Source organism: Zophobas morio, unplaced genomic scaffold (assembly GCF_036711695.1).
Source record: "Zophobas morio isolate AGI-343-1 ecotype UQ-CSIRO unplaced genomic scaffold, CSIRO_AGI_Zmor_V1 ptg000002l, whole genome shotgun sequence".
In the NCBI taxonomy this organism is placed as follows: domain Eukaryota; kingdom Metazoa; phylum Arthropoda; class Insecta; order Coleoptera; family Tenebrionidae; genus Zophobas; species Zophobas morio.
The window spans coordinates 13,306,306-13,331,436 of record NW_026972107.1 but is presented as its reverse complement, the minus strand read 5'-3'; the positions used below and the strand labels follow the sequence as shown (position 1 = coordinate 13,331,436).

The 25,131-nt window shown below is 33.0% G+C and overlaps 1 protein-coding gene and 2 non-coding genes across 5 annotated transcripts; 1 reads left to right on the top strand and 2 right to left on the bottom strand.

Moving 5' to 3' along the window:
* Positions 1–322: 322 nt before the first annotated feature.
* On the top strand, positions 323–24,434 carry Mlt (mulet). Of its 3 annotated transcripts, XM_064054603.1 has the most exons (7): positions 323–418; positions 469–547; positions 21,310–21,568; positions 21,616–22,284; positions 23,758–23,942; positions 23,990–24,221; positions 24,276–24,434. In XM_064054603.1, the coding sequence occupies exons 3-7, from the start codon at positions 21,317–21,319 to the stop codon at positions 24,378–24,380; spliced, it is 1,443 nt and encodes a 480-aa protein (XP_063910673.1). In that variant the 5' UTR covers positions 323–418; positions 469–547; positions 21,310–21,316; the 3' UTR covers positions 24,381–24,434. The 3 variants fall into 3 exon arrangements, with proteins under 3 accessions (XP_063910673.1, XP_063910665.1, XP_063910681.1); XM_064054595.1 differs by lacking the exons at positions 323–418; positions 469–547 and adding an exon at positions 17,201–17,444; XM_064054611.1 differs by lacking the exons at positions 323–418; positions 469–547 and adding an exon at positions 20,813–20,993.
* On the bottom strand, positions 3,125–3,203 carry Trnat-ugu (transfer RNA threonine (anticodon UGU)). The gene is given in 2 exon segments: positions 3,125–3,158; positions 3,166–3,203. It is a non-coding gene; the product is annotated as a tRNA-Thr (tRNA).
* Trnah-gug (transfer RNA histidin (anticodon GUG)) lies at positions 3,637–3,715 on the bottom strand. The gene is given in 2 exon segments: positions 3,637–3,673; positions 3,678–3,715. It is a non-coding gene; the product is annotated as a tRNA-His (tRNA).
* Positions 24,435–25,131: the final 697 nt, after the last annotated feature.

Here is a 25,131-nt window from a genome sequence, read left to right as displayed (position 1 = left end):
TCATGAACAACTCTCCAGTAAACACCGTATTCGAATTTCGTATAACGATAACGAGATATAAAACGTATCCTCATGTAGGATGTTATGATATTCTCCCTCTTACTGATCAGCAGCCTATTAATAAATTAAACCATTTTAGAAGACATCCTTTATGTTTCCAGTCGTCTGCTTCTTACAACTTTCATTCGTCTTCAAAATCTTAAAGAAATGCATTTTGTCTTAAATTTTGATTTTCAAAAAATAATACTGTAATTAATACTGAATAAGTTAAAAATGTCAGGGTGGCTGAGGTCAAACATTGACGGATGTATGTATTTCGCCGTCATTTGTCAAAATTCGTGTAAAAGTAATCATACAATGCCGGAAACATTATCAAGTATTAATTAAAAGAAAGCTGCAAACTCATGTTATTATGCTGGTAATTGCCATTAAAAAGCAAACCTTCATTATACAGCTCTTCTTTTCCAGTGAAACAAGAGTCCACATAAACAAACCATGAAGAAAAAATTCTAGGGATAAAACCAGGATGCAAATGCGGAAATTTTAAGTAAGAAAAACAGAGTTTCGGTTGTTAATACTAAATGTTCCGTTTGCTAGTTATGTGTTACGGTTTACCCAATTATCCCTTTATTTTCTCTGTAAATACTGACGTTAAGTTAGTTACGTTTCACTTGGGCATTTTAGGGTCAAACTGCGTCCTCATTGTGAGGCGAGTTTAAATTTAGTAGAGTCCTTCTATTTCGAAATGGCTGCTCGTCCGTTCGTCTATGCTCTTGACGTTTAAATGGGTACGAATTATTAAAATAGGTCTCTCATTCACCCACCTTCCCTGACCTAATGTAGACACTAAACCTATTTTCGTTAATATTCGGTAAATAGCTGAGTAATAGTGCTTGTCATGGTTTGTAGGTTTGAAAGTGATACATAATAACATCATATAGTTATTTCGGAAATGCTTTGGAGAGATCCTGTTGTAAATATTACGAAATTTAAAATTGATTCTAATTTTATATTAATTTTAATGGGTATCCGTTAATGTAGAAAGTGCTGTGTGTAAATATATGAATTTGATTTATTACAAAAAATAAAATAAAATAGTATACACAGGCTTAACTGAGCATAGAATGATGGACTTTTTAACAATATTGACGAAATTTTGGAAAAAATCTTAACTAATTCTTAAAAAATAAATAATTTGTTTCTTGTTAGGTATTCGCTTAAGTGCATTTAGCATGGAAACATCTTTGAGATTTCAAATGATAAAATCCATATTATAAAAAGACATTGTTATATGTAAACTAGATAAGTAAAGTTAACATTTCCTTTGCGTTATCTGATCAAAAAAGTGAGTCATGATGAATAAGACAGTTTATAAAAAGTTAATCTTTGACAATATAAGATAAAACCAAGACAAAAAGATAATCAAAAATGATCTCACCTAAATTACTTAAAACTTATGATGATCTATGATAAAAATAAAACAAAACTAAAAGATTACATAACGAACTACTGCACTTTCGGTTTGATCCAAAATAAGAAGTATTTTTGTTTTTAAAAAGGGTCATGTTAGTACCTAGTATGATTTCCTAAACCTAACCAAAAATTTTAAATTTAAATACGAGTTTATTGCAACAGTAAGAGATAAAAGGTTGTTAACCAACCTTGCTACTAGCTTAAAATACAAAGCTTTAAACAAATGTGTTTATTCAAAATTTATCATGTACCTAAAGTTCCACTTAACAGTATAAAAGTAATATTTTAATCTTGTCGCAAAAAATATAACATTGCGTCATTTATTTTAGTAGATTTCTATATTATAGGTACTTTGAAAATATTTCGGGTGCGTTTATTCGAACGATAATTTTCAAAACTAATAAGTAATAAAACTCTAACGAAAATTTTGCAATTTCAATTTTATAATGATCTCAAGAAATATTTTGAATAAATTTAATCATTTAGTTAACACTGAACACCCTGTTGGTTTTATTTATATTATTTCAGTTTGGACTGTACGTCAAGATAATAAAAAACAAAGATAATATTTAACAGGTAATTAATTTGCGGCGGACTTGAACCAGAGAGTGATAATTTCTGGATTGTCTGAAATAAATTTTAGCATGCGACAGTTTGATTTACAATGTAGGCTAAAAGTAACATGGTATTTTTAAACAAACCACAAAGCCCAAGTTAGTCAAATCGATAAAACTATAAAAAGCTTTAGTCAATAAATGCAGTTGTTTGAAGCATAAGTTATTATTATTTTGTGTATTCTGTGGAAGTTTTATCAGTTAAATAAGAATCGATAGTAGTTTTAACACAAAGCAAACACTGAAGTACGTATATCGAAGGTAATATTCATACATTTTATCAGTAAATAATCCTCTATAAAGATCGTTTTGAAAACAACTGCGTTTTTTAATTGTTTTTTGAAAATGGCAACCTTGCTTAGAAATATATAATTATAATTCACTGCCAAAATCCGGCAGTTCAGAAGTTTCACGCATAATTTCGCCCAACTGTGTATCAAACCCGAACCTCGTTATAGACCTTACGCAAAAAATCAATGAGGTCTATTAATATTTTGAGCTGGCGGAATACGAACGCAACGTGTTTTAATATATTTTGATCGGTTGTCGGTATTTAGGTTTAGATATTTTTGGAACAATGTATATTTTTTTAATGTCTGAAGCTACTATTGAAGGCAATGAGAGACGTTTTCATTTATTTTCCAGTTGTTTGTGTACTAACAAGAAAATTCAAGCAGGATGTAATAGTAACAGGAGAATCTATTACGATGGTGTCAAAATTGGGTTCCCATTTTAAAAATATGTATAACAAGTAGTCTGAGGATTATTATTTATCGTAGCATTAAACATCGTTAGCCACTTTTTATTTCTGTTTCTTGAACGCAATGCATAGGTATATATACTGACTCATTTTTATTGATCTGAACACCATACACACATATAAAACAGGAATTTGTCATAATAGAACATACGCCAATATTTAACACTAAGATTTAAAAGCAAAAATGTGAATAATTGTTGAAATACTTAAATTGAATGTGTCGAAATACTTCGTAATATTTTTTGTTTGTTAAAAATTATTAAAAAAAAAAACATTTGGGCCCGTGTAGGGATCGAACCTACGACCTCCGTCCTTGTTACACAGTGCGGCGCTCTAACCAACTGAGCCAACGAGCCAAACGAAAACCAATAGGTTTAGATACGGTATTTTAGGGGTCATAATATGTTAGTGCGTGTGTACATACAATAGAAAACTCATTGAAGGATACACGTTTTTATTACTACGAATGTTTTCGTCTGAAAATATACGTTTGGGGAAGTACAAAATTTCATCCAAAACAAATTTATTCGTTGACCACTTTTTATTTCTGTTTCTTGAACGCAATGCATAGGTATATATACTGGCTCATTTTTATTGATCTGAACACCATACACACATATAAAACAGGAATTTGTCACAATAGAACATATGCCAATATTTAACACTAATATTTAAAAGCAAAAGTGTGACTAATTTTTGAAATACTTAAATTGAATGTGTCGAAATACTTCGTAATATTTTTTGTTTGTTAAAAATTATTAAAAAAAAAAAAAACAAAAACATTAATTTGGGCCCGTGTAGGGATCGAACCTACGACCTCCGTCGTTGTCACACAGCGCGGCGCTCTAACCAACTGAGCCAACGAGCCAAACGAAGACACAATACATAGCTTTGGATACGGTATTTTAGTGGTCATAACATGTTAGTGCGTACATACAATAGAAAACTCATTGAAGGATACACGTTTTTGTTACTACTGAAAATATACGTTCGGGAAAGTACAAAATTTCATCCAAAACAAATTTATGTCAAGAGATATTTTATTAACTTTGGAAAAAATTTAAACAGTATCGATTGTTTTTCCAACGACGTAGACCCAATGAAACTTCAAAGAGTTTAAGACGCATAACCCGGCATGCGTTGTACCCAGGTCGGGCAACAAAAACAAGTCAATACCAAAGTGAAACACATAATAAAGCGTAAATACTACCCACATTTTCTCACACTGTAATTATTTGATTACTGCGTCAGAATTTGACAGCCGTAGATTATACGCGCGTTATTAGTTATTAGAGAAAAGAAAAATCATGGTGGGAGCAGATAAAAATGTGCGAAGAGGTCACCTCAAAAACTGACTAACCAACCGCCTCTAGACGGTTACAAAATAAAGAATGTAGAACTGCATCCCACACGTTCCTGTTACTATCCGAGAAAATCAGTAACGGTCGATTCGAGGAACAGCATTGAAGCAGGAGTTGGTACAGCAGGAACTGATGTAGTCGAGAATGAAGCGAAATTTCCACGTAAAGTTGAGGGTTAACTCTTGACTAACTATTTCGACAGTTAGCTGTTTAAGTTGGTTGTAGCTTATTTCTGAGAGCGCACTTGTCTAACTAAAAATTAACTAAAAAAAGAACAGTTTGTAAAGTCACTTTTTTCATTAAAAGAATACATTAATTTTCAAGGTTTTATAATTTTCATGAATAATGTATATGCTTATACCGTATTTAAAGTACATACATCAAATTAAAGTTAAAATGATAAAATAAAATAATAAACAAATAACACAAAAAATTGTCTAGAAATAATTAAGTTTCATGCACCTTCCTGCAGTGATTTTTTTTATGTAATCAATTAATTTAAAAGGGTTAATATCATCTCTAAATTTTTACAGAACGAATTATCAAGGTCGAAATCTTTAAATATTTCTACTAAAATTTAAGAAATCAGTTCACGATCTTTTCGGTCTAAAATAGGCACTGATGTTTTTTCTCCATGTTGGACAAACTGATTTGATGGTATACTTAGGTAATTTTTTTCAGATATTTTTTTAATCAAGCAATCAAAAAGTTAAATTTGAACAGAAAATGTCAAAAAATGTCCTACTACAATAAAAAACCTAACAAGAAAAACTGAGGATATTTTGATTATTCTCTCACATAAAACTCTTCGTTCGTTCCTTCTTATGCACAAAGTGGTTCTCGATGATTTTTGTAGCTTTTGGCTATAGCAAATAAACAAATAAATAAAACAAACTTAAATCATTTGACAGCTGAAAGTTGGTTGCAGTAACATTCAATTAGAATGTGATGCAACTGTAATTATTTAAAGTGGAACATGCCACTGGGTATATTCTTGTGCCGTCTTTCGGCAAAACTTCCTGTACTATAGGTACTATTACCAACGAAGTATAAAAATCCGAAAACATTTGCTTTCAACTTTAACATCATATTGCATTCTTAGCTCAGCCTGAAAGTACCTTTTGTCTTTTCAGCTTTCTAATTTATAACGTTTGAGCAATAAAAATCACTACATTGTAATATTAAATCACTAAACAAAGCCCTCAAGGTAGTGAAAAAGCAGGTGTGCCTAATATTTGTCAGAAAATTTTTAAAGCATAAATATTAATTTAGCGTTGATATATACAGAGTTGATATACAACATGAGTCACTTGGGGTACGAGCATCGATGTCTCATGCATTTTATTAGAAATAGAAAAAAATTGGTCAAACATTATTTCGACAGAACTTCCCTTCCCAATATTTTCGGGAAAACAGAGTGAGCCGTTCTCGATTTAATCAATAAAATAAATTGACTCATCCATTAATTTTTATGTGCCACTCTATATAAGAAATTTAAAAACTTCTAATGCAGTGATAAATCACAAGTATAGACTCATCATATTTTGCACATTTTGGATAGGGTTCATACAGCAAAATTTTGAGATGACGTCTTCAATTTTTTGGAAGGGGATAAACGAATAAACTTTGCTTAAGGCCAGTCCCCACGTTTTCTCAGCGGAATTTTCGCTCTATTTTCAAAATGTAATATCTCCGTTATTAACAGATCTATAGTTTTCAAATTTTAAATATATGTTGTCCATAACTTTACTTTCTTTATATAACGCAAGGGCAATTTTGTTAAAAACAGCTTGTGATCATATTATTTTTTTAATTTTAGTGAAATTTTTGCATAACGTATTTTTAAAAATCAATATTTCAGTTATTTATGGAAATTTTGGAACGGGGTTGTCACCACTGTTTTCAGCTTGCAAAACTTGAGAAATTCTACGAGGTCGATTTTTGACTTTATTTGTTGGGACTGAGATATAGTAAAAATAAAAGTTAGCAACTTCCATGATATACGCTTTTTTTAACTGTGTATCGTTTCTAAAAAATAAAATCGACGATATGTCTCGTATGATTTCTGGAGTTTTGTAAGCTGAAAACAGTGTTGAAAACCGTGTTCTGAAATTTTATTTAATAATTGAGATATTGATTTTTAAAAATACGTTATGCAAAAATTTCACTAAAATTAAAAAAATAATATGATTACAAGCTGTTTTTAACAAAATTGTCCTTGCGTTATATAAAGAAAGTTATGGACAACATATATTTAAAATTTGAAAACTATAGATCTGTTAATAACGGAGATATTACATTTTGAAAATAGAGCGAAAATTCCGCTGAGAAAACGTGGGGACTGGCCTTAATGATTTACCATGATTCCGTTAACCTTAAAATATTTACACGATTTCGAAGCAATTGGTTTTACAATTTCAAAGTTAAATTGCAAAATATTGTTACCCAGTTTTGAAATTTTTCCAAAAATTGTGTGTATCTAGGCTGAAAATTCGACCCGGGTTCACACACCACAAGTGCAGGAAGGAGTATCTTCTTTTATGAAATTTAAAACAACTTTTTATTATAAATTTTGGAGATGACGTCATCCCATTGATGGTGGGGATGATTAGCGAAATTTTAGTTAGCGTTTAACCATCTACATGATATTCCTAATATACACACAAAATGTGAGAAAAATCGGTCGGAAATTACTAATAAAAGTGGATACAGACACCAGACAAACGGTCAGACAGACAGACGGAAACGGGAAACCACTTTTTTCGTACTCTAGAGGTCACATCGATTACTATACTTCCTTAGATTACGGCTCGGGAAATAAAAAAGTAACAGACTATTAAAATTATTTTATAAACAGAGTGTCTTGTATTCGAGATATTGGATATAACAAGTTTTTTTAAGTAGAAACACCCTACCCCCCCCTATTTTTACTTATTCTTATTATCCTTTCCCTAGGCTTTGTAATATAGTTTATTTTTGTTATGATATGAATTAAATAAAATTTTAATGTAGAAAGTGTTTATAAAAAATAATCTTTTTTATACATCCTATATTCTGTTACTGCATCTTAGAATCTTAAAATCTGTCAACTTTAAATATAGAAAAAACTTAAAAGAAAAAGAACAAAAAATAGAATAAGATGCAATAATAAAGTACAGAGTGCTCAATTTGAAAAAACTGACTTATCTGTATTTGAAAATTATTTAAATTTATTTTTATAAACACTGTATATTAAAATCCAATTTTATTTACACCACAATAAAACTATCACTCCACAAAATATTGTAACCCAAGTTTTGAAAATGATCGTATTGGGATTTTTTGTGAACCCTTCCACTGTTAAAAAATTTCAAGAAAATTGGGATGACTTCGCAACATCGCATAGGAATTTCAAAATTAAAATATAGTTTTAAACCCTAAGAAGTCCATCAGAATATATAAAAATATAGAGTACACTCCATGTGAAAAAACTAAGTTGTGTATTATTCTTAAAAACGAAACACTCTGTATAGTTGAAAATAAATTCAGTATATTATTATTATTTTTATTATTATTATTATTATTAATACAAAAATAAAAACTGTACAATTTAATCTTAAGGCTTATTTTATATTTGCAATAATAATTAATGAAATATCGAGGAAAGCCCTAAGTAGATTATAATTTAAAAAATAAAAATATTTTTGTCCAAATATAATAACGAAAATTAATTGACTTTTGCCAGACACTACTTAAAAATTTAGAAATGTCATAATCAAACGAAATGTCAAACAGGACAATACTTAAAAGAGCAAAGAAAAATAAAGGGATTTTTTTCACTTGCGGAGCAAGAGCTAAAGGGAGGTAAGATCATGTTAGCAGATTTTTAGTTGTGTTTCCTTCGTGTTTCACAGACTTTAGAATACGAAAATGTGGATTTCTTGTTTTCACCTGTCTCTGGCACGAAATTCTTTGAACTACAAAATTATTGAACTCATAAATACAAAACTAAAGTGTAGTTTAAGATTATTATAAACATGATAAAACGCTAATTATAATTTATCTGTTCATTTCAGTCGAAGAACTGATGTCATCATTTAAAAACTTTAATAAATCTCACTTGAAATTTATAGCGTAACAACTATTTTATTTGGTGTTTAATCACAAATCTAGGAAAAACGTAAGTTAAATATTGTGTGCCTATTAATGATTACAGCAAACTTTTGGGTTGGCAATGTTAGTATGTTAGTTTCACATTTGTCAATTCTGACATGAGCCCACCTAAAAAACTAATGAGAAGATGGCAGCTTATTTTAAATTTTAAATATGTCGCCAACCTAACAAAAAAATCACAAACATTAGTAATCACTTGGTATTATGGTATTAAAGGCAGTAGTAAAATTTTGACTTGCAGAAAAGCCATCTTCGGAGTTATGTTGCCTTTTTGTGGGTTGGTACAGCGCTTACGTATGTCACAAAACGTCAATATAATGTCATCTTTCTCAAGTGCGTAACAATATGACCAACATAAATTTTGATTTTATTAAATTTCGTGAGTGGCGTCAGTAAAAACGAAAAACGAACTTGTTTGGCGCTTTACTAAAACACTGACATTGATTTGAAAATTTCAGAACACCAACTAAAACTCAGTTATTCACCACCTAGAAGAAATTAATGACTTCATCTTAACACAAAACTTACTAAATAATGTTTTCTTCCTGTTTGGAATGCAGTCAGATTAATTATGATAAATAATTTGTAACTAATTTTGCAACTTTAGCACAAAAACGTTGTTTGTAACACGTGTCACTTTTCTCTTGGTGTTGCTCACCTCGACCTTTGACGTCCCTGGACAATTTTTACGCCATAAGTAAAATTAAAAAAGTAGTAACACGAAAAAAGCGACTACTTTCCTTAAGATGACTGGTCGATTTTTTTTTCAAGGCGATTATTGCAAACTTTTTTCCGCATCATCTGATTCTATTATAATTATTAGGTGGTCGTGGTCTTTAGTTCTGCATGTAGAACAAAACGTTTTTATAGTTTCAGCTTTTTTTTATGTAGAACTAACGGCACAAGCTTATCCACTCATACTTCCAGCAAAATATGACGCACCTGATTTTACACTCCACAAAGGGGAAAAAAGTCAAGCGGTCATCATCCAAATTTGGGAAGACGGGTTCTTGCAGGCTACAAGGCCGGATCAGATTCTATTCAAATTTTTTGCAGACGGATCTCTTACTTGGAAATTTACAGCAATAAACAAAAAAACTCGTATCACGACGCAGGGGATTAACATTTCACTTTGATTTAGCAATAATTTCTAAAAGCCAACAGTTTTACCTTGTTAAAGGTCGACATTTTCCATAAAGTATGTCTAACTAGCTTTCAAAGTACGAATCCACTTCGACCCTAATAACGCGGTAATTGCATTACCACCACGTGTGCAAAGACAATGAACTCATCTTCACCCAGACATATCCATAAAATGCATATGAAAAGAGTACGTTGATCTAAAAGGTTTGTCTCCATAATGACGCACAAAACGAAAATCGATACCCTCTGTCTGTGTGGTTTACCCTCTTCTGTTTCTGAAATGTCTGCAAGGGACGTCTTTGATTTGTAGGGGCTTGTGTTATTTTCTAATTGATAAATTCGCACTATTACTCATTATTTAAAAATAACAGGCTCTTGCTCAGTAACTGCTTGAGATTTATTGCGTTTTATTTAATGGATGAAGCTTGTCCATTAAATGCAAATTGAAATTTTCTCAGTGGGAGTATCGAAGTGAATCCCTCTTGTAGAGTTCCAAACTGCGCATTAATTTCTGGCAAATTACTTCGGCGAGACATAGAGACGAACTTGTTCGTAGGTGCAAAAGACAATGAACGCAATTTTGGATGAGCTTTTTACAAGGTCGGTCTTATTTCGGATGTGTTTTTTTCTAGCTAATGTTTTTAACATTCGCCAGACGACAACATTTTTGTGACTATATCCGCGTGTTATGTATGTCACTTATACATTATTAAAATAATTGAATGTGTACAAGGTTAACACGATTTATTTGTCTGTTAACATTGAAGCAAATATTTTAAACGAGTGGAGATTATTATAATACTTTTATGAACATCGGTAAAGTTTATTTAATGCGTATTTATTTTTAACGAAGATGTATTGTACTGGTATACATAATTGATCGTGTTTTTTAAGATCATTAATCCTTCGCGGAGTTGTACCTGGAGATTCGAAATAATTTCAATAAAGCGACAAGACGACGTAGTTTTCAATTATAATTCCTTCGTTACAAAATTATTGAAAGTACCATAAAATGTGCTTTATTTGCGATTTTCCCCACATGACTAAATTAAATTTTTACTTATTAATTCTGACGAAACAGCAGATAATCAAGTTTCGCTTGAGAAATTTAAACGGATATACGAAGAATATAAAATCTACTTGAACTATTTGTTTAATTAATCCACAAAAGTATCGTGCAATTTTATTGTGTAAGCAATCTCACAACTAACCTTTACGAACTAGTTTTCCATTTAAGATCTGTTTTCATGTTTAAAGCAATGAATTTTTTGTATGTCTGTGTATAAGTAATAAATCCCTGTTTTACAAATCTGTGGGATTTTACTTTATCGCAACTGTGAAATTCATCCATGACTTCGTTGTCAGTTTTATTGTTAAAATTTACTTATTTTCATTCATTTATAAAATTCGTGAAATTAGGAACTTTTATCAAGCAATTAGGGTTACGTTCATCCTTCGCTGGGTAATTATAATCAAACGTGGGAATTTTACATAATTTTTAAACGCAAATGTCAGTTCTGTGTAACGACCAAAGCTTCCGTTTTGAATAATTAATATTTTTCTAAAATTAGTGTTGAAAATAAAAACCACATACTTCAAACAATTAACAAAAAAACATCCACAAATACTTAATTAAGTGCTTCTTTTCTGTACTACAGTTTTTTTATAAACTTTTTGTTTTAATTGCATTAACAATAGTTTGTGCCTACAAGGTCGGTTTAATCATAAATAAAAATTTAGAAAGAAAGCTATCGTGTACGTGAATCAAACAAAGCACGATCTTTCTTGACTGGAAGGTTATATATTTTTAAATAGATCGTATATGAGCAATTACACCTTTCAAAAATTTCCAAAGTCAAAATAAATAACACATTAGTATGTGTAGACCTATTCTAATCGAAAACTTCTTTTATTATATTAGTCTAGCATAATTTTGCTGCTTCAAGGGAAATTGTATGTTCTGTAATGTAATTTTTTAAAGTTAACTTTTCTTTCAAAAACACTCAAGAATAGCAGACTTCCATTCCTCCGTCTTAATGGTTAAATAGAAAACTGACTTTCAATCGATTTAGTGGATTCGCAATGCAATATCAAATGCAACGGATTATGTATGATTGTTGTACAACTAATTATCGTTGACATTTAAGGATTTACCAAGTGTGAAATTTTTCAATAAATTTTTAACAAAGATATATAAAGTGGAAATTATGCAATGCAGTGAACTATCAAAGAAGAAAGTCATAAAACAATGTTCAATGTACATAAATATTTATTTACCACTTCATTTTAGATCATTTTATTATTACAATAATTAAAAATAACCCCCCGACTAACTAACTTGATTGAAGTAATTTAAACAAAATGTTTTAATAAAAACTTATAGTAGATCTGACAGTCCTACAACATCAATGTCAACTTCTAACCAAATATCTTATGACATTTTTAGACCAAGTTATCAACACTAAATTATAAAATTATTTCTCTATTTTGTTTTGTATCTTGCTGACTCAAAATTTATTTATGTTTTTATATCTACATTTTTTAATATTTGGCTGCAGCAGATAAAAACAATTAAGATAAGTCCGTGCTCATTCGTTACTGTTACATTTTTACTTTATGACACAACCACTTGAAATGAATAAACGTTATTAGTGTCATAATTTCCACGAAATTTGTATATTATAAGCTGTACACAGACGTGGGTTTAGCCACAATTTAGTCACTTATAAGATGCCAATAAAATTCTACGGTTTTATTCAAGATAATTCTTTAAAGGTGCACTTTCGATTTAAACGTACTTTTATGTGAGATGGCACAGTAAATCTAAAGATGAGATGGCATGGTATGCCATCATGTCTTTATTGTACTGATTCCTTCCTCACAAGGAACTGAAAATGCTGAACAAATTCGGCCTAGCACATCTGCAACGTCACAGTTATCAGAAACACTAGAAATAACAAAGTCTCCCAATAAGGACATTTCCATTGAAGACATATCACCTTTACCTATTGCTGAACTTGCCAAAAATAAAAAGAAAAGAAGAAAAGGCAAGCAAGGTGTGTTAAACGACACGCCAAATCTTGAGGAAGTTAAAAAAGTTGAATCCGAAAAAAAAAACAAACAGAAAAACTCGCAGAAAACTGCGGTTCGAAGAGTTACTAAAAATTTATATTTTGGAGAAAGTGACGATTAACGTTTAGAGACTGATGATGAAGACGATCCAGCGTGTATATTTTGTAATGAATTATACACTGTTTCCAAAAGTGGCGAAATGTGGATTCAATGTCAGAAATGCAGAAAATGGAGCCACACAGAATGTGCGGGCTTAGTTCGAAAAGCAAAACAGTTTATTTGTGATCTTTGCAAATAATAAAAATTGTACTTTCAGAGTTAACTAATATTTTGTTTCTTTTTCAAAAAGTTGTTTTCTTTAATTATTTAATTTTTGGAAGTGTATTTAATGTTTTTTGATAAATAAACGTTTAAGAAATATTTTCTATTTTTTAACATTTGGTTAATGTTTTTGTTGTAAAATTTTAATGGTATGCCATCTCACCCTTAAGTATATAGATGAGATGGCTTGTGCGGTTGAGATGGCGTAGTGTTAATATTAGTTTATGCGAAAAAGGTTATCGTTTCAAATATGCTTCAAAACATAGTTTTGTGTTAACTAAGAAAATGTCCGAGGTGAAATAAATTAAAATTGTTTTTTATGAGGCGATTACAAAAAGTATGCCGTCTCAGACACATTTCCCCTACGTGTTTTTCAATACTTATTTTATGTCTTACTATTCCTAAACTCAGTAGCGCAACATTTTGTGCAAATTTCAATTAATTTTATCTCGAAAACTTAAAAATTTTTATTAGAGCAATTTTGTGCATGGTCTCAATAAATCATGACCAATTACCATAAAAAAGTTTCCTTTTAATTCAAAAATACCTTGTATATTCAAATACATATTTCGCCAACGAACGGTAGACATATTCTAAGAGACACATAAGTGAGATTTATAAACTTGCTGTCAACGTTCCCGCTGACATTGCTGAAAATTGTCATTTATAAAATCCGTTGCCAAGTTGCCGTCGGTAGTAACTTTGATATTCAACTTTTGCCGTATTTAAAGGGGTTGTAAAAGAAAAAAAGGAGGATATAAGTTAGAAAGACTGTTGTCGAAATAAGTCTACACATATTAAAAAAAAAAGGCAAAATGTAGCCCCGCTCACCCACCCTATCTCAATTGCGATGATTTTTTTTTTATTCGTCGTGAGCCAAAGGAGTGGAATTTAATTGCAAAGCCCTCATTATTTCTCTACAAGAAATTACCACGTAAGACATGATTTTGAGTATCATGTTATTCAAAGAATACAATGTATATTAGGAAAAAATTAAAGCCAAACATTAAGCCCCACCCATACCTGCCCTGATCTAAATAGTAATGAAGTTTTCATTAAGTGGCAGATCTAGGGGCGGAGCCTAATTACAAAATCCATACTTCCTTACAAAAATTTACCATTTTAAACGTGTTTCAAGTTTCTAAGAATGAAAAAAAATGATCACAATGGAGATGGGGTGGGTGGGCGGGGCTACATTTTGCCTTTTTTTCTTAATACATATAGTATTCTTTGAACAACACGAGACGCAAAAACATGTTGTTAAATTCTTGTAAAGAAATAAGTGTTTTGCAGTTAAGGTCTGCCCCCTTGGTTCACCGTGATTAAAATCATCACAATTGAGATAGGGCGGGTGGGCGGGCTTACAATTTCCCTTTTTGTTTTAATATATGTAGACTTCTTTTCACAACATGAAACTTAAAACATATTTAAAATGGAAACTTTGTATAAGGAAATATTGATTTTGCAATTAAGCTCCACCACGTAATTGCAAAATCCATATTTCCTTGCGTAAATGTACCATTTTAACCATGCTCTAAGTTTCTTGTTGGGAAAAGATGGTTATGTATATTACGAAAAAAAAAGGCGAAATATAAACCCCGGCCACCCGCCCTATCTCAATTTTGATGATTTTTTTTATTCGGCGGAGCTTAATTGTAAAAACCTTATTTTTCTTCGAGAAATTACCATGCGGAATGTGTTTTTTCTTAAGTAATCGTGTTATACAAAGAAAACTAAATGTATTAATTAAAAAAGAAAACCAGAAGAGAAGCCCCACCCATCTGTCTCGATCTCAATCCTGATGAATTTTTCATTCGTTGTCAGACCGAGGGGCGGAGCGTCATTGCAAAATCGATATTTCCCTGTACAAATTCACCATTTTAAACATGTTTTAAGTTGCTTGTTGTGAAAAGATGACTACACATATTAAGAAAAAAAGGTTAAAATGTAAGCCTCCCGCGGAGCTTAATTGTAAAATTCTTATTGCTATACAACCAATAAAAACCATGTTTTTGAGTATCGTGTTGTTCAAAGAATACGATGTATATTAAGATAAAAACAAGCCAAAAATTAAGCCCCACCCATATCCATCTCAAGCTCGATTGTGATGAATTTTTCATTTGTTATCATTTGTTATAATACCTAATCTGTTTTGAGACGAACAGCAGAAATCTTGTTGATTTAAACGTCGAGAACTATTTTTAACAATAACAATGCATAACTACTCACAGAAAGCTACAGTGTTGAAAATGATGGGAGCTATTATATATTAGTAGACCTATCTCTATCAAAATTTGATTTTCGTGGAATTAGTCCTGTCAACCAGAAAAATGTCCCCCCTACTTCAGAGGATTTTCCTTCAAGCTAACAGCACTGCACACTACCGCTATTTGATTGGTTGAAAACCCAAAGTCAACGGCAACGTAACGGCGTGTTTCAACGTCAACGGATGATATAAACGACACAGCGTATTTATCTTACAACGGCAACGTCAACGTCGAAAACATGAAATTATCTGTTCGTCAAATGAATCGCATTACAATACTTCCAAGTTTATGTTGGGGAGCTGAAAACGAACATAATTATTGTACAAAAAGTGCTTTGAAATGAAGTATTTTTTGTGTTCTGGTAATATGTTTTTATTTTAAATACTTCCCAACCGTAAACTAAGGAGGTGTTTTAATAGTTCCATCGGACAAATGGTTACTTTCACGTTTTCTCGACGTTTCATGACCCCTAAACTACGAAAACATAGATCTTCCATTTTCGGCTGTCTGTCTGTCTGTCTGTCTGTCTGTCTGTCTGTGTCGATTTTTATTACACAAATAATATTCTCCGAAACTATTAGACGGATCGTTTTTGCAATTGGTTATACAAGATATTATAATTTTTATAGCTTGTCTTAAAAACAGCTCATTTAATTTTCTTAAAATTCTGGGAAGATGATAACGTTATCTTCAACAATACGTTGTTCATGCGAACATGAATACGTTTATCTCTATTATTTTGAAAATCATGCAACCTTCTTAAAAATTGTTTACAAATTTCTTGATAAGAAAAAATACTGCAAAAATATGACAATTAAGGTGCAAATCATTTAAGAATCTTATTCAGATTATGCACCTTAAAATTTTAACATAAATTTATTTATTATTATTGTGGTCTACATTACATCTGAAAAAAAAATAAAGAGTGTTACGACTAAAATGAATTTGATTTAATACAAAAAAAAAAAAACTTAAGAACAGTAAAATACAGCATAATCAACAAAAATTCAATAAAGGGGACTAAATTTAATGAAAAAATAAAGCGGAACTACTTAGAATAACTGAGCAGAACAAACAAAAACAGGAAAAAAGTCATAAAAACCGTTATATTGTTATGGCATTTCCACTGTGCACATTATTTGCTATACTCTCATATCTGCGTTCTTCTGTATTATACCCAATTTCACAGACAATGTCCTCTTGTTGTTGTGAGACTTTTGATATCTTTTTGGTATTTCAAGGTTTTTACTTCTAAGAAATTGTTATTTATTTGGAAGTTTTGAATCAGTTGCAATTTTTTGTATTTTATTTTTTAATTTGATGAAACTACTAAAAAAATAACAAGTAATCTTTGCAAATATAGTAACCAAAACAAAATACACAAATGTGTGTTGGAAACTGTCCATGTGGAGATCGTTTTTTGATACTTGACAACTGATATGATAGGCACACAACTGTTGCTATCTAGATGATGTAACCGTTATAGTTGTCTCATATTACAATCAGTCTCCTATAACGAATAAGTAGCAGAAACTAGTGAAAAAATCCATCATTTTTAATCAATAATGACCTATTTTTGGTGGAGGCGCTGGGTGATTTTTTCGAAACCTGAAAATAAATATCCAAAAAACCCCAAAACCTTCACCACTCTCCTTTCTCCACGTATCTCTACCACGTTACGCAACACATGCAAGACCCGACATTTTAATCATTGTTAACTGTCAATCACGATTTTCAGTAATCGCTTCCCCATTGTGCATTGTTAAGCTTCCTGGCTCTTTTGTGTGTTCACCTCACGCTTTTTAATAGCTTCTGCGTGCTGATCGAACTCCAGACCTCAAGTGTACATGTAGGCAGAATTAATTAGGGTAAAGTCATACTTGAGTCGTAGATGTTGATACGTAGGTAGCGTAGCTGAATCCCCATTATCATGTAAATTTCCACTCTCATCACGCTATATCGATTACCATCAGCGTTGTGCTAAAACAATGGCAATGGACTAGTGGGAGAGAATCGAGTTAGGACCAGATCAGCTGGTGGAATCACCTAGCCAGCTGATCACAACAACAAAACAGTCAGCGCGTAGCCGTGACGTGATGTGGTTCGTATGTGGTGGCTCTGCGCTGGATTTAATCGACGTTGTCCATTTTTTTTCAAATCGAACCGAGTGACTGCGCCCACGTTTAGGGCCAAACGCGACTGAAACAAGTGCCAATTAGGGATATACCTTGCCAAGAAGGAATGTCAATTTTCCTATGTGGATTTATCCAGCAGTAAAAAGGTACCAGATATCGACGTCGGGTCCTTTGTTTTGCAGGTGGACAGGTTCGGCTACGGACGCCTGCCTTCGTGCTAAAGCGGTTTGTTATGTAAACAGACAATCGGATAGCCTTGAGGTGTGCGAGGGTATTTTGTTGATTGTTGGATTAATTGCAGGGTTATCGAATACATACAGTGACCCTAGGTGCCACGTTGCGTTCGACACATAAATATAACACAAATTTTCGCCTCTAAATATAAAAATAACTATAAATGTCAAAAGGTTGTAATGCTTCATGCTTCATTTCCAATTTAATAAGAAAGAAGTAGTTTCTATTTCGATATCTTTGTTGCAAAAACCAGGAAGTTATTGCGTGGTGCAATTACCAGTGGCGTACTCGTTGTGGGTAGTCGTGATCGCGGCTTATTTTAGAGGCAAATGAGGTTTCAGATACCATTATTGTGTGCTAATGTAACAAAAGTGAATATACTCAGACGTCCTTGTAACTTTTATTTCGCTGCCAAAAATCTTTCATGTCGGAATTAATTACGTAAAGTATAAATATGGATGTATGTGTATGGCCACCGTCCGTAAAATGGAAATTAAAACACAATTTCGGTAATTTCGATATGTGGTTGAAAAAGTGAAAGCAAATTGGACTACGCATCTACTTAAAATGACCCGAACAATAAAATTAGCTGCGATAGAAAATTATACTGCGACCAGAGGCGTAACTGGAAACTAAAGCAGTGTTCCAATTAGATTTTCTAAAATTCCTAAATGTTATTGCTGTTTCCTGTTAAGTTTTATAAAAAGTATGCTTTTTGCATTTAACTTCGCGAGGTTTGTCAATATTTTGAAGCTTTAAGCGTTTCCGTCTGCTTGTCTGTCTGCCGGTGATCTTGTCTGTCAACCCCGTTTCAAGTTATCAACAGTCCAGTTTGTGGCGACGCAAAATCTACTTAAAGCCGGGCCCAAAGTTCGTGACTTTTGTTCATGAACAAAGAAAACACTTAATTATGCTTTCGGGCACTTAAAACAATTAATTGTTCAAAGGGATCGCCTTTAGTTCGTGTCAATAATGAAAGCGTTGAATAAATATTTTTCAAAGACCTCAAATTCTAAAAAGGTCTGACGTTATGATTAATTTGTATTATTAATTTAAGCTTCACCGGTAAATTGGCGAAAAAGTGGCTTTCGTTTTTTCATATATCTAGATCTTTTGAGTAGGATTTATTTTGAATATTAGTAGAACGCAGACAAATTACATTTCATCAAAGAAACTAACTATTGAATGGGGGTTGAATAGGAAGTAAATTGTATTGTAAGTTTGACAAGTAAAAATTAGCCCAAAATTGATGTCTCCAGCGTTGCTAAGAAAACAAAAACAAAGGTGACAGTGTCTGTGTATGATATTAATCAAATTGAGAAACTAAATTAATAAATCACTCAAACCAAAATTGAGTTATTAACAGGCCATTTAATTAAATTGGTTTTCACGACCTTAAATATAAAATTAGCAATGAAGCGACTACAAAGAAGACCGCGCTTGAAATACGCAGTTTCTAATATTCACCACGTGTCAATAATTAAGTAAACGAGATTTGTATACACATTACTTCTGTCACATTTGTTCTACGGGGTGTATTTTTAATAACAATTTGCTACTTCCTTAAGATGGTTAACAATCTATCGATGACAATGATTACAAATTTCACGTCACACATATAAACTAGAAATCCCTATCGCATAAACCTAATATTTTCCTAGTTGCGCCACTGGTTGCGCCAATACATTTGCGACAGATGGCAACAAGCTGTTTTGTTCAGGTACTACGTCTCAATATAACATAAACAGTGACGCATCTAACTGATAAGAATAAGAACTAGCTCATTAATAATCAAATCGACCAGCTGATAATTATTGCACGACCTTCACACATATTTGATAAGTGCGCGTAACAGAGTGGGCATGTGTGGCCCAATTTAAAAAACGTGTTGGCTACTTATTTTTGGATGTTGGACTCTGTTGCGCTGGTTAAGAAAATGTATGAGTTTGTGCCAATTCCAGTTTTGCTTTTTTTAGACTATGTTGCGATTTTGGTTACGAAATTTGGCGCTTTGTGCCATGGGAATGTTGATTAAAAATGCGCAACAGTACGGTTTGATGAAGTAAAGTAGATACAGGTCGAAGACACGCGTACTTTTAATTGATATGTATTAATAATAAGAGAAATTTCGTTTCTTAATTATAGCGGAACGCGCTGACTTGAAATCGGGTTGGTTGTGTGGGTGTTGTTTTACATGTCTGTGGAACTAAATGATCAGTAGGTGTAGTCTTAATAATAACAGTCAGTTTTACAAAAGGTGTATTTGTTTTTTTATTTTTCGAAGCGTTTATTGATCTCATTTGGACAGTGAGTTCTTACTAAAGAGTAACAGTATATGTGTAATTAAATGCTGATCGTTTTTGGAAATCAGTCAATCAACTTATTCAAATATTAACATCAATATTGTCGCCTACGTATCACAACGGGAATTTTGACATGAAGTTCAAATAACTGCCTATAAATTCAATCACGGAGGCAGAATTTTCTCGTGTGAACGTGTCTTAGTTGCAAATTTTTTGAGTAAACTGAACAACAACTAGAAAAAAAAGCAAAACTCTTTTTAGATATAACTATAGTCATTAAGTAATTATTATAATCTAAAATTCAGTTAATGTTTTGTTTTTTCGTGTATCCTCGTGGAAATATTTCAGCAATACTACTATCATTATGTTTCTTACATCATTTGGAGGTTTTCCATCCCATTCAATGAAATAAACGACAAAGTTCACTGTTGTTTCGTTTAGATAACACTTTTATTCTAAACAGTCCGCATTTATGTAATATTCTCTTTGTCAATAAAGTGAAGAACTCTCACAATTATTTTTTGTCGCGTGTCATTCAGATTCGCTCTCTTGGAGTAAAAATGAACTCGTTGGTAAAAGCACTTGTGAGTAAAATAGATTCTGACATTTAAAATGCCTACTCATTTGCACCCACCAACGACCGTGTTGATATTTTACAATTTTATATTTCTGACCTAAAATCGTATCGGTAACAGTTAAGAACAAAGGCTTCACTTTCACAACTAGTAATTTTAGTGCCTCCACAAGCCTAATGCGGCGTGGTGAAAAGGGTGACACAAAATAAATCTTTGGAGGTGTACATTAGAAAATTTGCATTGAATATAGTGCGACAGAGTTCTGTATATGATTTTTGCGTAATTTGGGTTTAACATACAATTTATTTTTATAACGATCACTTGACCCTTCTTATTGTTATATACGTCATTAGTGCCACACCAAGAATGCAAAGTTGCTGCTTTCATTCATATTTTGTCTAATACATTTGTGATTCAAGATTATAAGAAATTCATCACACGTTGAAAAGTGATATAGATAATATAGATTTAGTGACCTTGTGACTGTCACTTCAACAGCACCATCTAGTGATGGATGAGAAAATATTTATGGAAACATCAACATCAAACTTGCTGCCATTTTTCTTGTATGCATTCGGAAATGGTAAACACATTTTTAATAAGTTTTAATTTTTATATGGTCTGAAAGTTCAAGCTACAATTTCACGCTTAATATGAAGAGTAAATATTTTTTCATATTCCTTGAAACAAATAGCTACACCTTTTGTACTTAACGATTTAAAATTAGTTACTTATGGTGGATGCGCTGGGATAATTTTTTATTTACAACACTATTATACGTCTTGGAAACTTGCAAATTATGCCCAAATTTACACCAAAGTGAATGATTTTATCACCAAAAAAATAAAAATTTAGGTGCGAATTGGCTCCTTTTAATCTCTTCTCATTTAACTTTCCAGTTAAAAAATGCCTTCCCTTCTCGAAGCTCTTGAGCAAAAATACGGAGAGAGCTCCACCGAATCCGAAGGCTCTGAAGATGAAGGCATCTCTGTGGCCATTTTCGTGCCTTGTAAGTCTCCAAGAACCATCGTTCCTTCTCTCTTAGTCCTCAACGACTGCGATATCGCGACTGCCGGTGAAAAAGAAGCCTTAGTTGCCAAATGTGCTTGCGTGGAAGAACTCGACCTCGCCAAAAACAAACTCAACGACTGGCCAGAGGTAAGGTGCGTTTGTCATTGTCACGCTCACCAAGAAAGCAATTGCAGGTTTTCGGCATCCTCCAACAAATGCCTCGTCTCAAGTTCGTCAATTTGAGTTTCAATCAGCTGAACACACCTCTGAAGAACGTGGAAGTCGACAGGAATTTGCGATGGCAACAACTCAGGAATCTTGTCCTAAATTCCACGTACATAGACTGGGAGAGCGTCCAGCGAATGCTCGATCATCTGCCGGGTTTAGAAGAACTACACTTGAGTATGAACGATTACAATAACGTGGATTTATGTAGCCAGGAGAAGTGCTGTGAATGCGAGAAGAACGATAACGAGCACGAAGAAACCAAGTGCTTTTGTCCGGGGACTGTTTACAAAAAGAAGCAGCAGCATGACGGAATCAAAAAATTGCATTTTAATGCGAATCCGGTGGATAAGTGGAAAGAGGTCTGCAAATTGGGGTACGCTTTTCCTAGTTTGGAGTCGCTGGTCTTGGCAGATTGTCCAATTGAATCTCTTGATATAGAGATAAACGGTGATACGGGCTGCAATAGAAATTATGAACGCTCGGAAAGTGAGTGTGAGTCTGGAAATACAGAGGAATCGCCGCATAATAGCTTCAGAGCACTGAAATTCTTGAATCTGAACTCGACTCGGCTATCAACTTGGGACGATATTGAACGCTTGTCAAAATTTCCATCTCTTCAGTGTGTCCGTGTACAGGTACTAACTCAGTAATCAAACTAGAACTACACTGCGTTTCAAATAAAATGCACCACCTAGAAGGAGTAGGCGTAGAATGTTGAAATTTGGTGGAGAAGACTATTGCACGTAGACAAACATTTGATTAAAATTTCAAAGAAAAAATAAAATGTCTAACACAAGAAATGTTAATAATGTGTTAAAATTCCACGTGCACGAATACAAGACTGTATTCTTCTAGGCATGCTTAAAATGAGATGATCTATTGCCTGCTGGGGTATCTCATTCCAGGCATTTTGAATTTGTTGTAGACATTCTTCCAAAGTCTTTGGAGGATGTGGTAAATTGCGCAGCCTTCTATGCATTAAATCCTAAACATTTTCGATTGTTGATAAATCTGGTGATAGGGCAGGCCAGGGTAAGAAGTTGACGTTATTTTCGTCAAACACTCTTTAAGTTAATATGGCCACATGAGGCCACGCATTATCTTGTTCAAAAGATGTTCTTCGACGGTTCGAGAGATAAGGAAAAAGAAATTGATTTAACACGTTAACGATGTAATGCCGGGCATTTAGCGTGCCTGGAATGAACACTAAGGGAGTACTTCAACAGATGTGTATACCATCCCATATCATTACTCCAGGTGTTAGAGCGATATGACATCTCTGTACAAATTCCAGATTTTACCTTTGGCCTCAAGGCCTTCGAACACGTATGCGTCCATCAGAGTGCCACAAACAAGACCTAGACTTGTTCCTAAACATTATGACATTCCACTATTACAGCCATTGCTGCCTGTCTTGGTACCAGTGAAGCCTGGTAGTTTTGTGTTCTTGTGGTAAGGGAAGTTTGCAGTTTGGACGATAAGATCTCAAGCCAAAGGAACGAATTTGGCGGTAGATGGTACTCCTCGGATTCTGTGCCCAATTGCTGTCATCCAGTCCATCCCGACTGATCGTTATGGTTACCAAGGGTACTGAATAACACTTCTTCTTAGCAAATGATCTTCGCGTTCTTGGGTGACCCTGAAACGGTCGGTACCCCTGCGACGCATTTGTAGCTCTTCGTTGTTCCATTCTCGACTTGTTCTTAATATCGTAGAATCCGTTGGGCCGAGTCTTCTGGTGATTTCCCGAAATGGTAAACTAGCCTCATGCATCCCAATCATTCGCCCTCTTTCAATAGGTGTTATCTGTTGAAAATTACCTCGTGTGTGAACTCGTAGCATTTTTGCAAGCACAATAATGACAAATGTCAAGTAAAATTGCAAAAGAATCTTACTCAAGTATCTTTAAAACATAATCAAAAAATTACTAAAAATCGAATAACACTCGGTATATTATCTAAACAAGTAGTAGTTTTTCTTTCAAATTTTAATCAATTGTTTGTCTATATGCAACAGTCTTCTCCACCAAATTTCTACATTCTACGCCTACTCCTTCTAGGTGGTGCATTTTATATGAAACGCAGTGTATATTAAAAAAAAATCTATAGGGTTGTCCGCTATGGGAAAGCAACGAATATACAGAACACGAAAGAAGACAACTTCTAATAGCGCGTCTACCTAACGTAGAAATTCTTAACGGAGGTGGCGCTATAGGTAGTGATGAAAGAGAAGACGCGGAAAGAGCGTTCATAAGATACTATATGGAAAAACCAGAGAGTGACCGTCCAGAAAGGTTTGAACCTCTTACTTTCTAATTTTGGAATTAATAGGTCCTTGTAGGTATTTTGAACTGGTAGCTATCCATGGTAAGCTGGATCCTTTGGTAAATGTTGATCTCAGACCCGAAAAAAGAGTCAAGGTAACTTTTACTTGTGGTTCAAATAGTGAGGTTCGGTCGGTAGACGTTTATAGGACAGTGATTGATTTGAAAACAAAACTGGAACCTTTCGCAGGATTTAGTGCCGCGAAAATGCGACTGTTCTATGTTGATCAGGAATTAAGAGATATGCAGGTGAGTTACAATTGTCTGTACTGAGAACTCGCACAATATAGATCGTTTTCTCAGGGTCCAGAGGAAATGAAGTACCCGCATAAGCAGCTCTACAGCTACAACATTCGATCAGGTGACGAGATAATTATCGACTGTAAGAAAAAAATAACTGAAAAGTAACTTTATTCAAATGCAACAAGTATAGTATGTAGACTAATATATTTTCACAAAATTTGGAACTGTACTTCAGTGGCCATAATTGTTTTAGTTGTTACTAAAACTCAGACTTTGGAGTGAAATTTTACGTTTAGTTGAAACGGTGTTGTAAAATTTAAATCCTGAACACTACAAAAAGCACAAACAAGTGTGACGCGTGTGAAGTTGATGAGAAAATCTCCAGGCTTGGAGATCTTTATTACAAGGTAAATTTTGTTTCATAATACATTGTGTGTGAGTTTGAGCATCATTCCTTGACTACTATAAATAACCTTGTTCTGGCTAATTATTAACTTCAAAATTGACTCTTTTTGCAATCTCAACACACTTTATGTCGAATTAGAAGAAGAAGCCACAGGTGTCTCTACAATTTTGAACATTGTCAATTAGTATCAGTTTATTTTCGGTAAAAGTAACTAAATCTAGTGACATTTTTATTTTTGAGCTGCAATTTACACCAACCAAGTTTTAAATCTGGATGACACTTCAACGATAAATTTATTACAAAAATATCAACTAGTTACTTTTACCGAACGTGTCTACAATTTTCTGCCTCAGTAAAAATTGTTAAAAGATGTATAGAGATGATGTCTGATAATTACGTATGTTCTGACTAATGCTTTGAAAGCAAAGTCTAGTCAGTCACAGTGATTTGTTCCTTATTTCTAAAGAACAATAATTCACGAGTAGTAATTTAAACTTTTTCTTCCACATT

What these genes read in the sequence shown, in the direction of transcription:
- Mlt (XM_064054603.1), top strand. Translation starts at nt 21,317, where the DNA reads ATGCCTTCCCTTCTCGAAGCTCTTGAGCAAAAATACGGAGAGAGCTCC. An exon ending in TTCAGTGTGTCCGTGTACAG is followed by an intron (nt 22,285 to 23,757) that starts GTACTAACTCAG and finishes AAAAATCTATAG; the next exon opens with GGTTGTCCGCTATGGGAAAG. An exon ending in GAGAGTGACCGTCCAGAAAG is followed by an intron (nt 23,943 to 23,989) that starts GTTTGAACCTCT and finishes AGGTCCTTGTAG; the next exon opens with GTATTTTGAACTGGTAGCTA.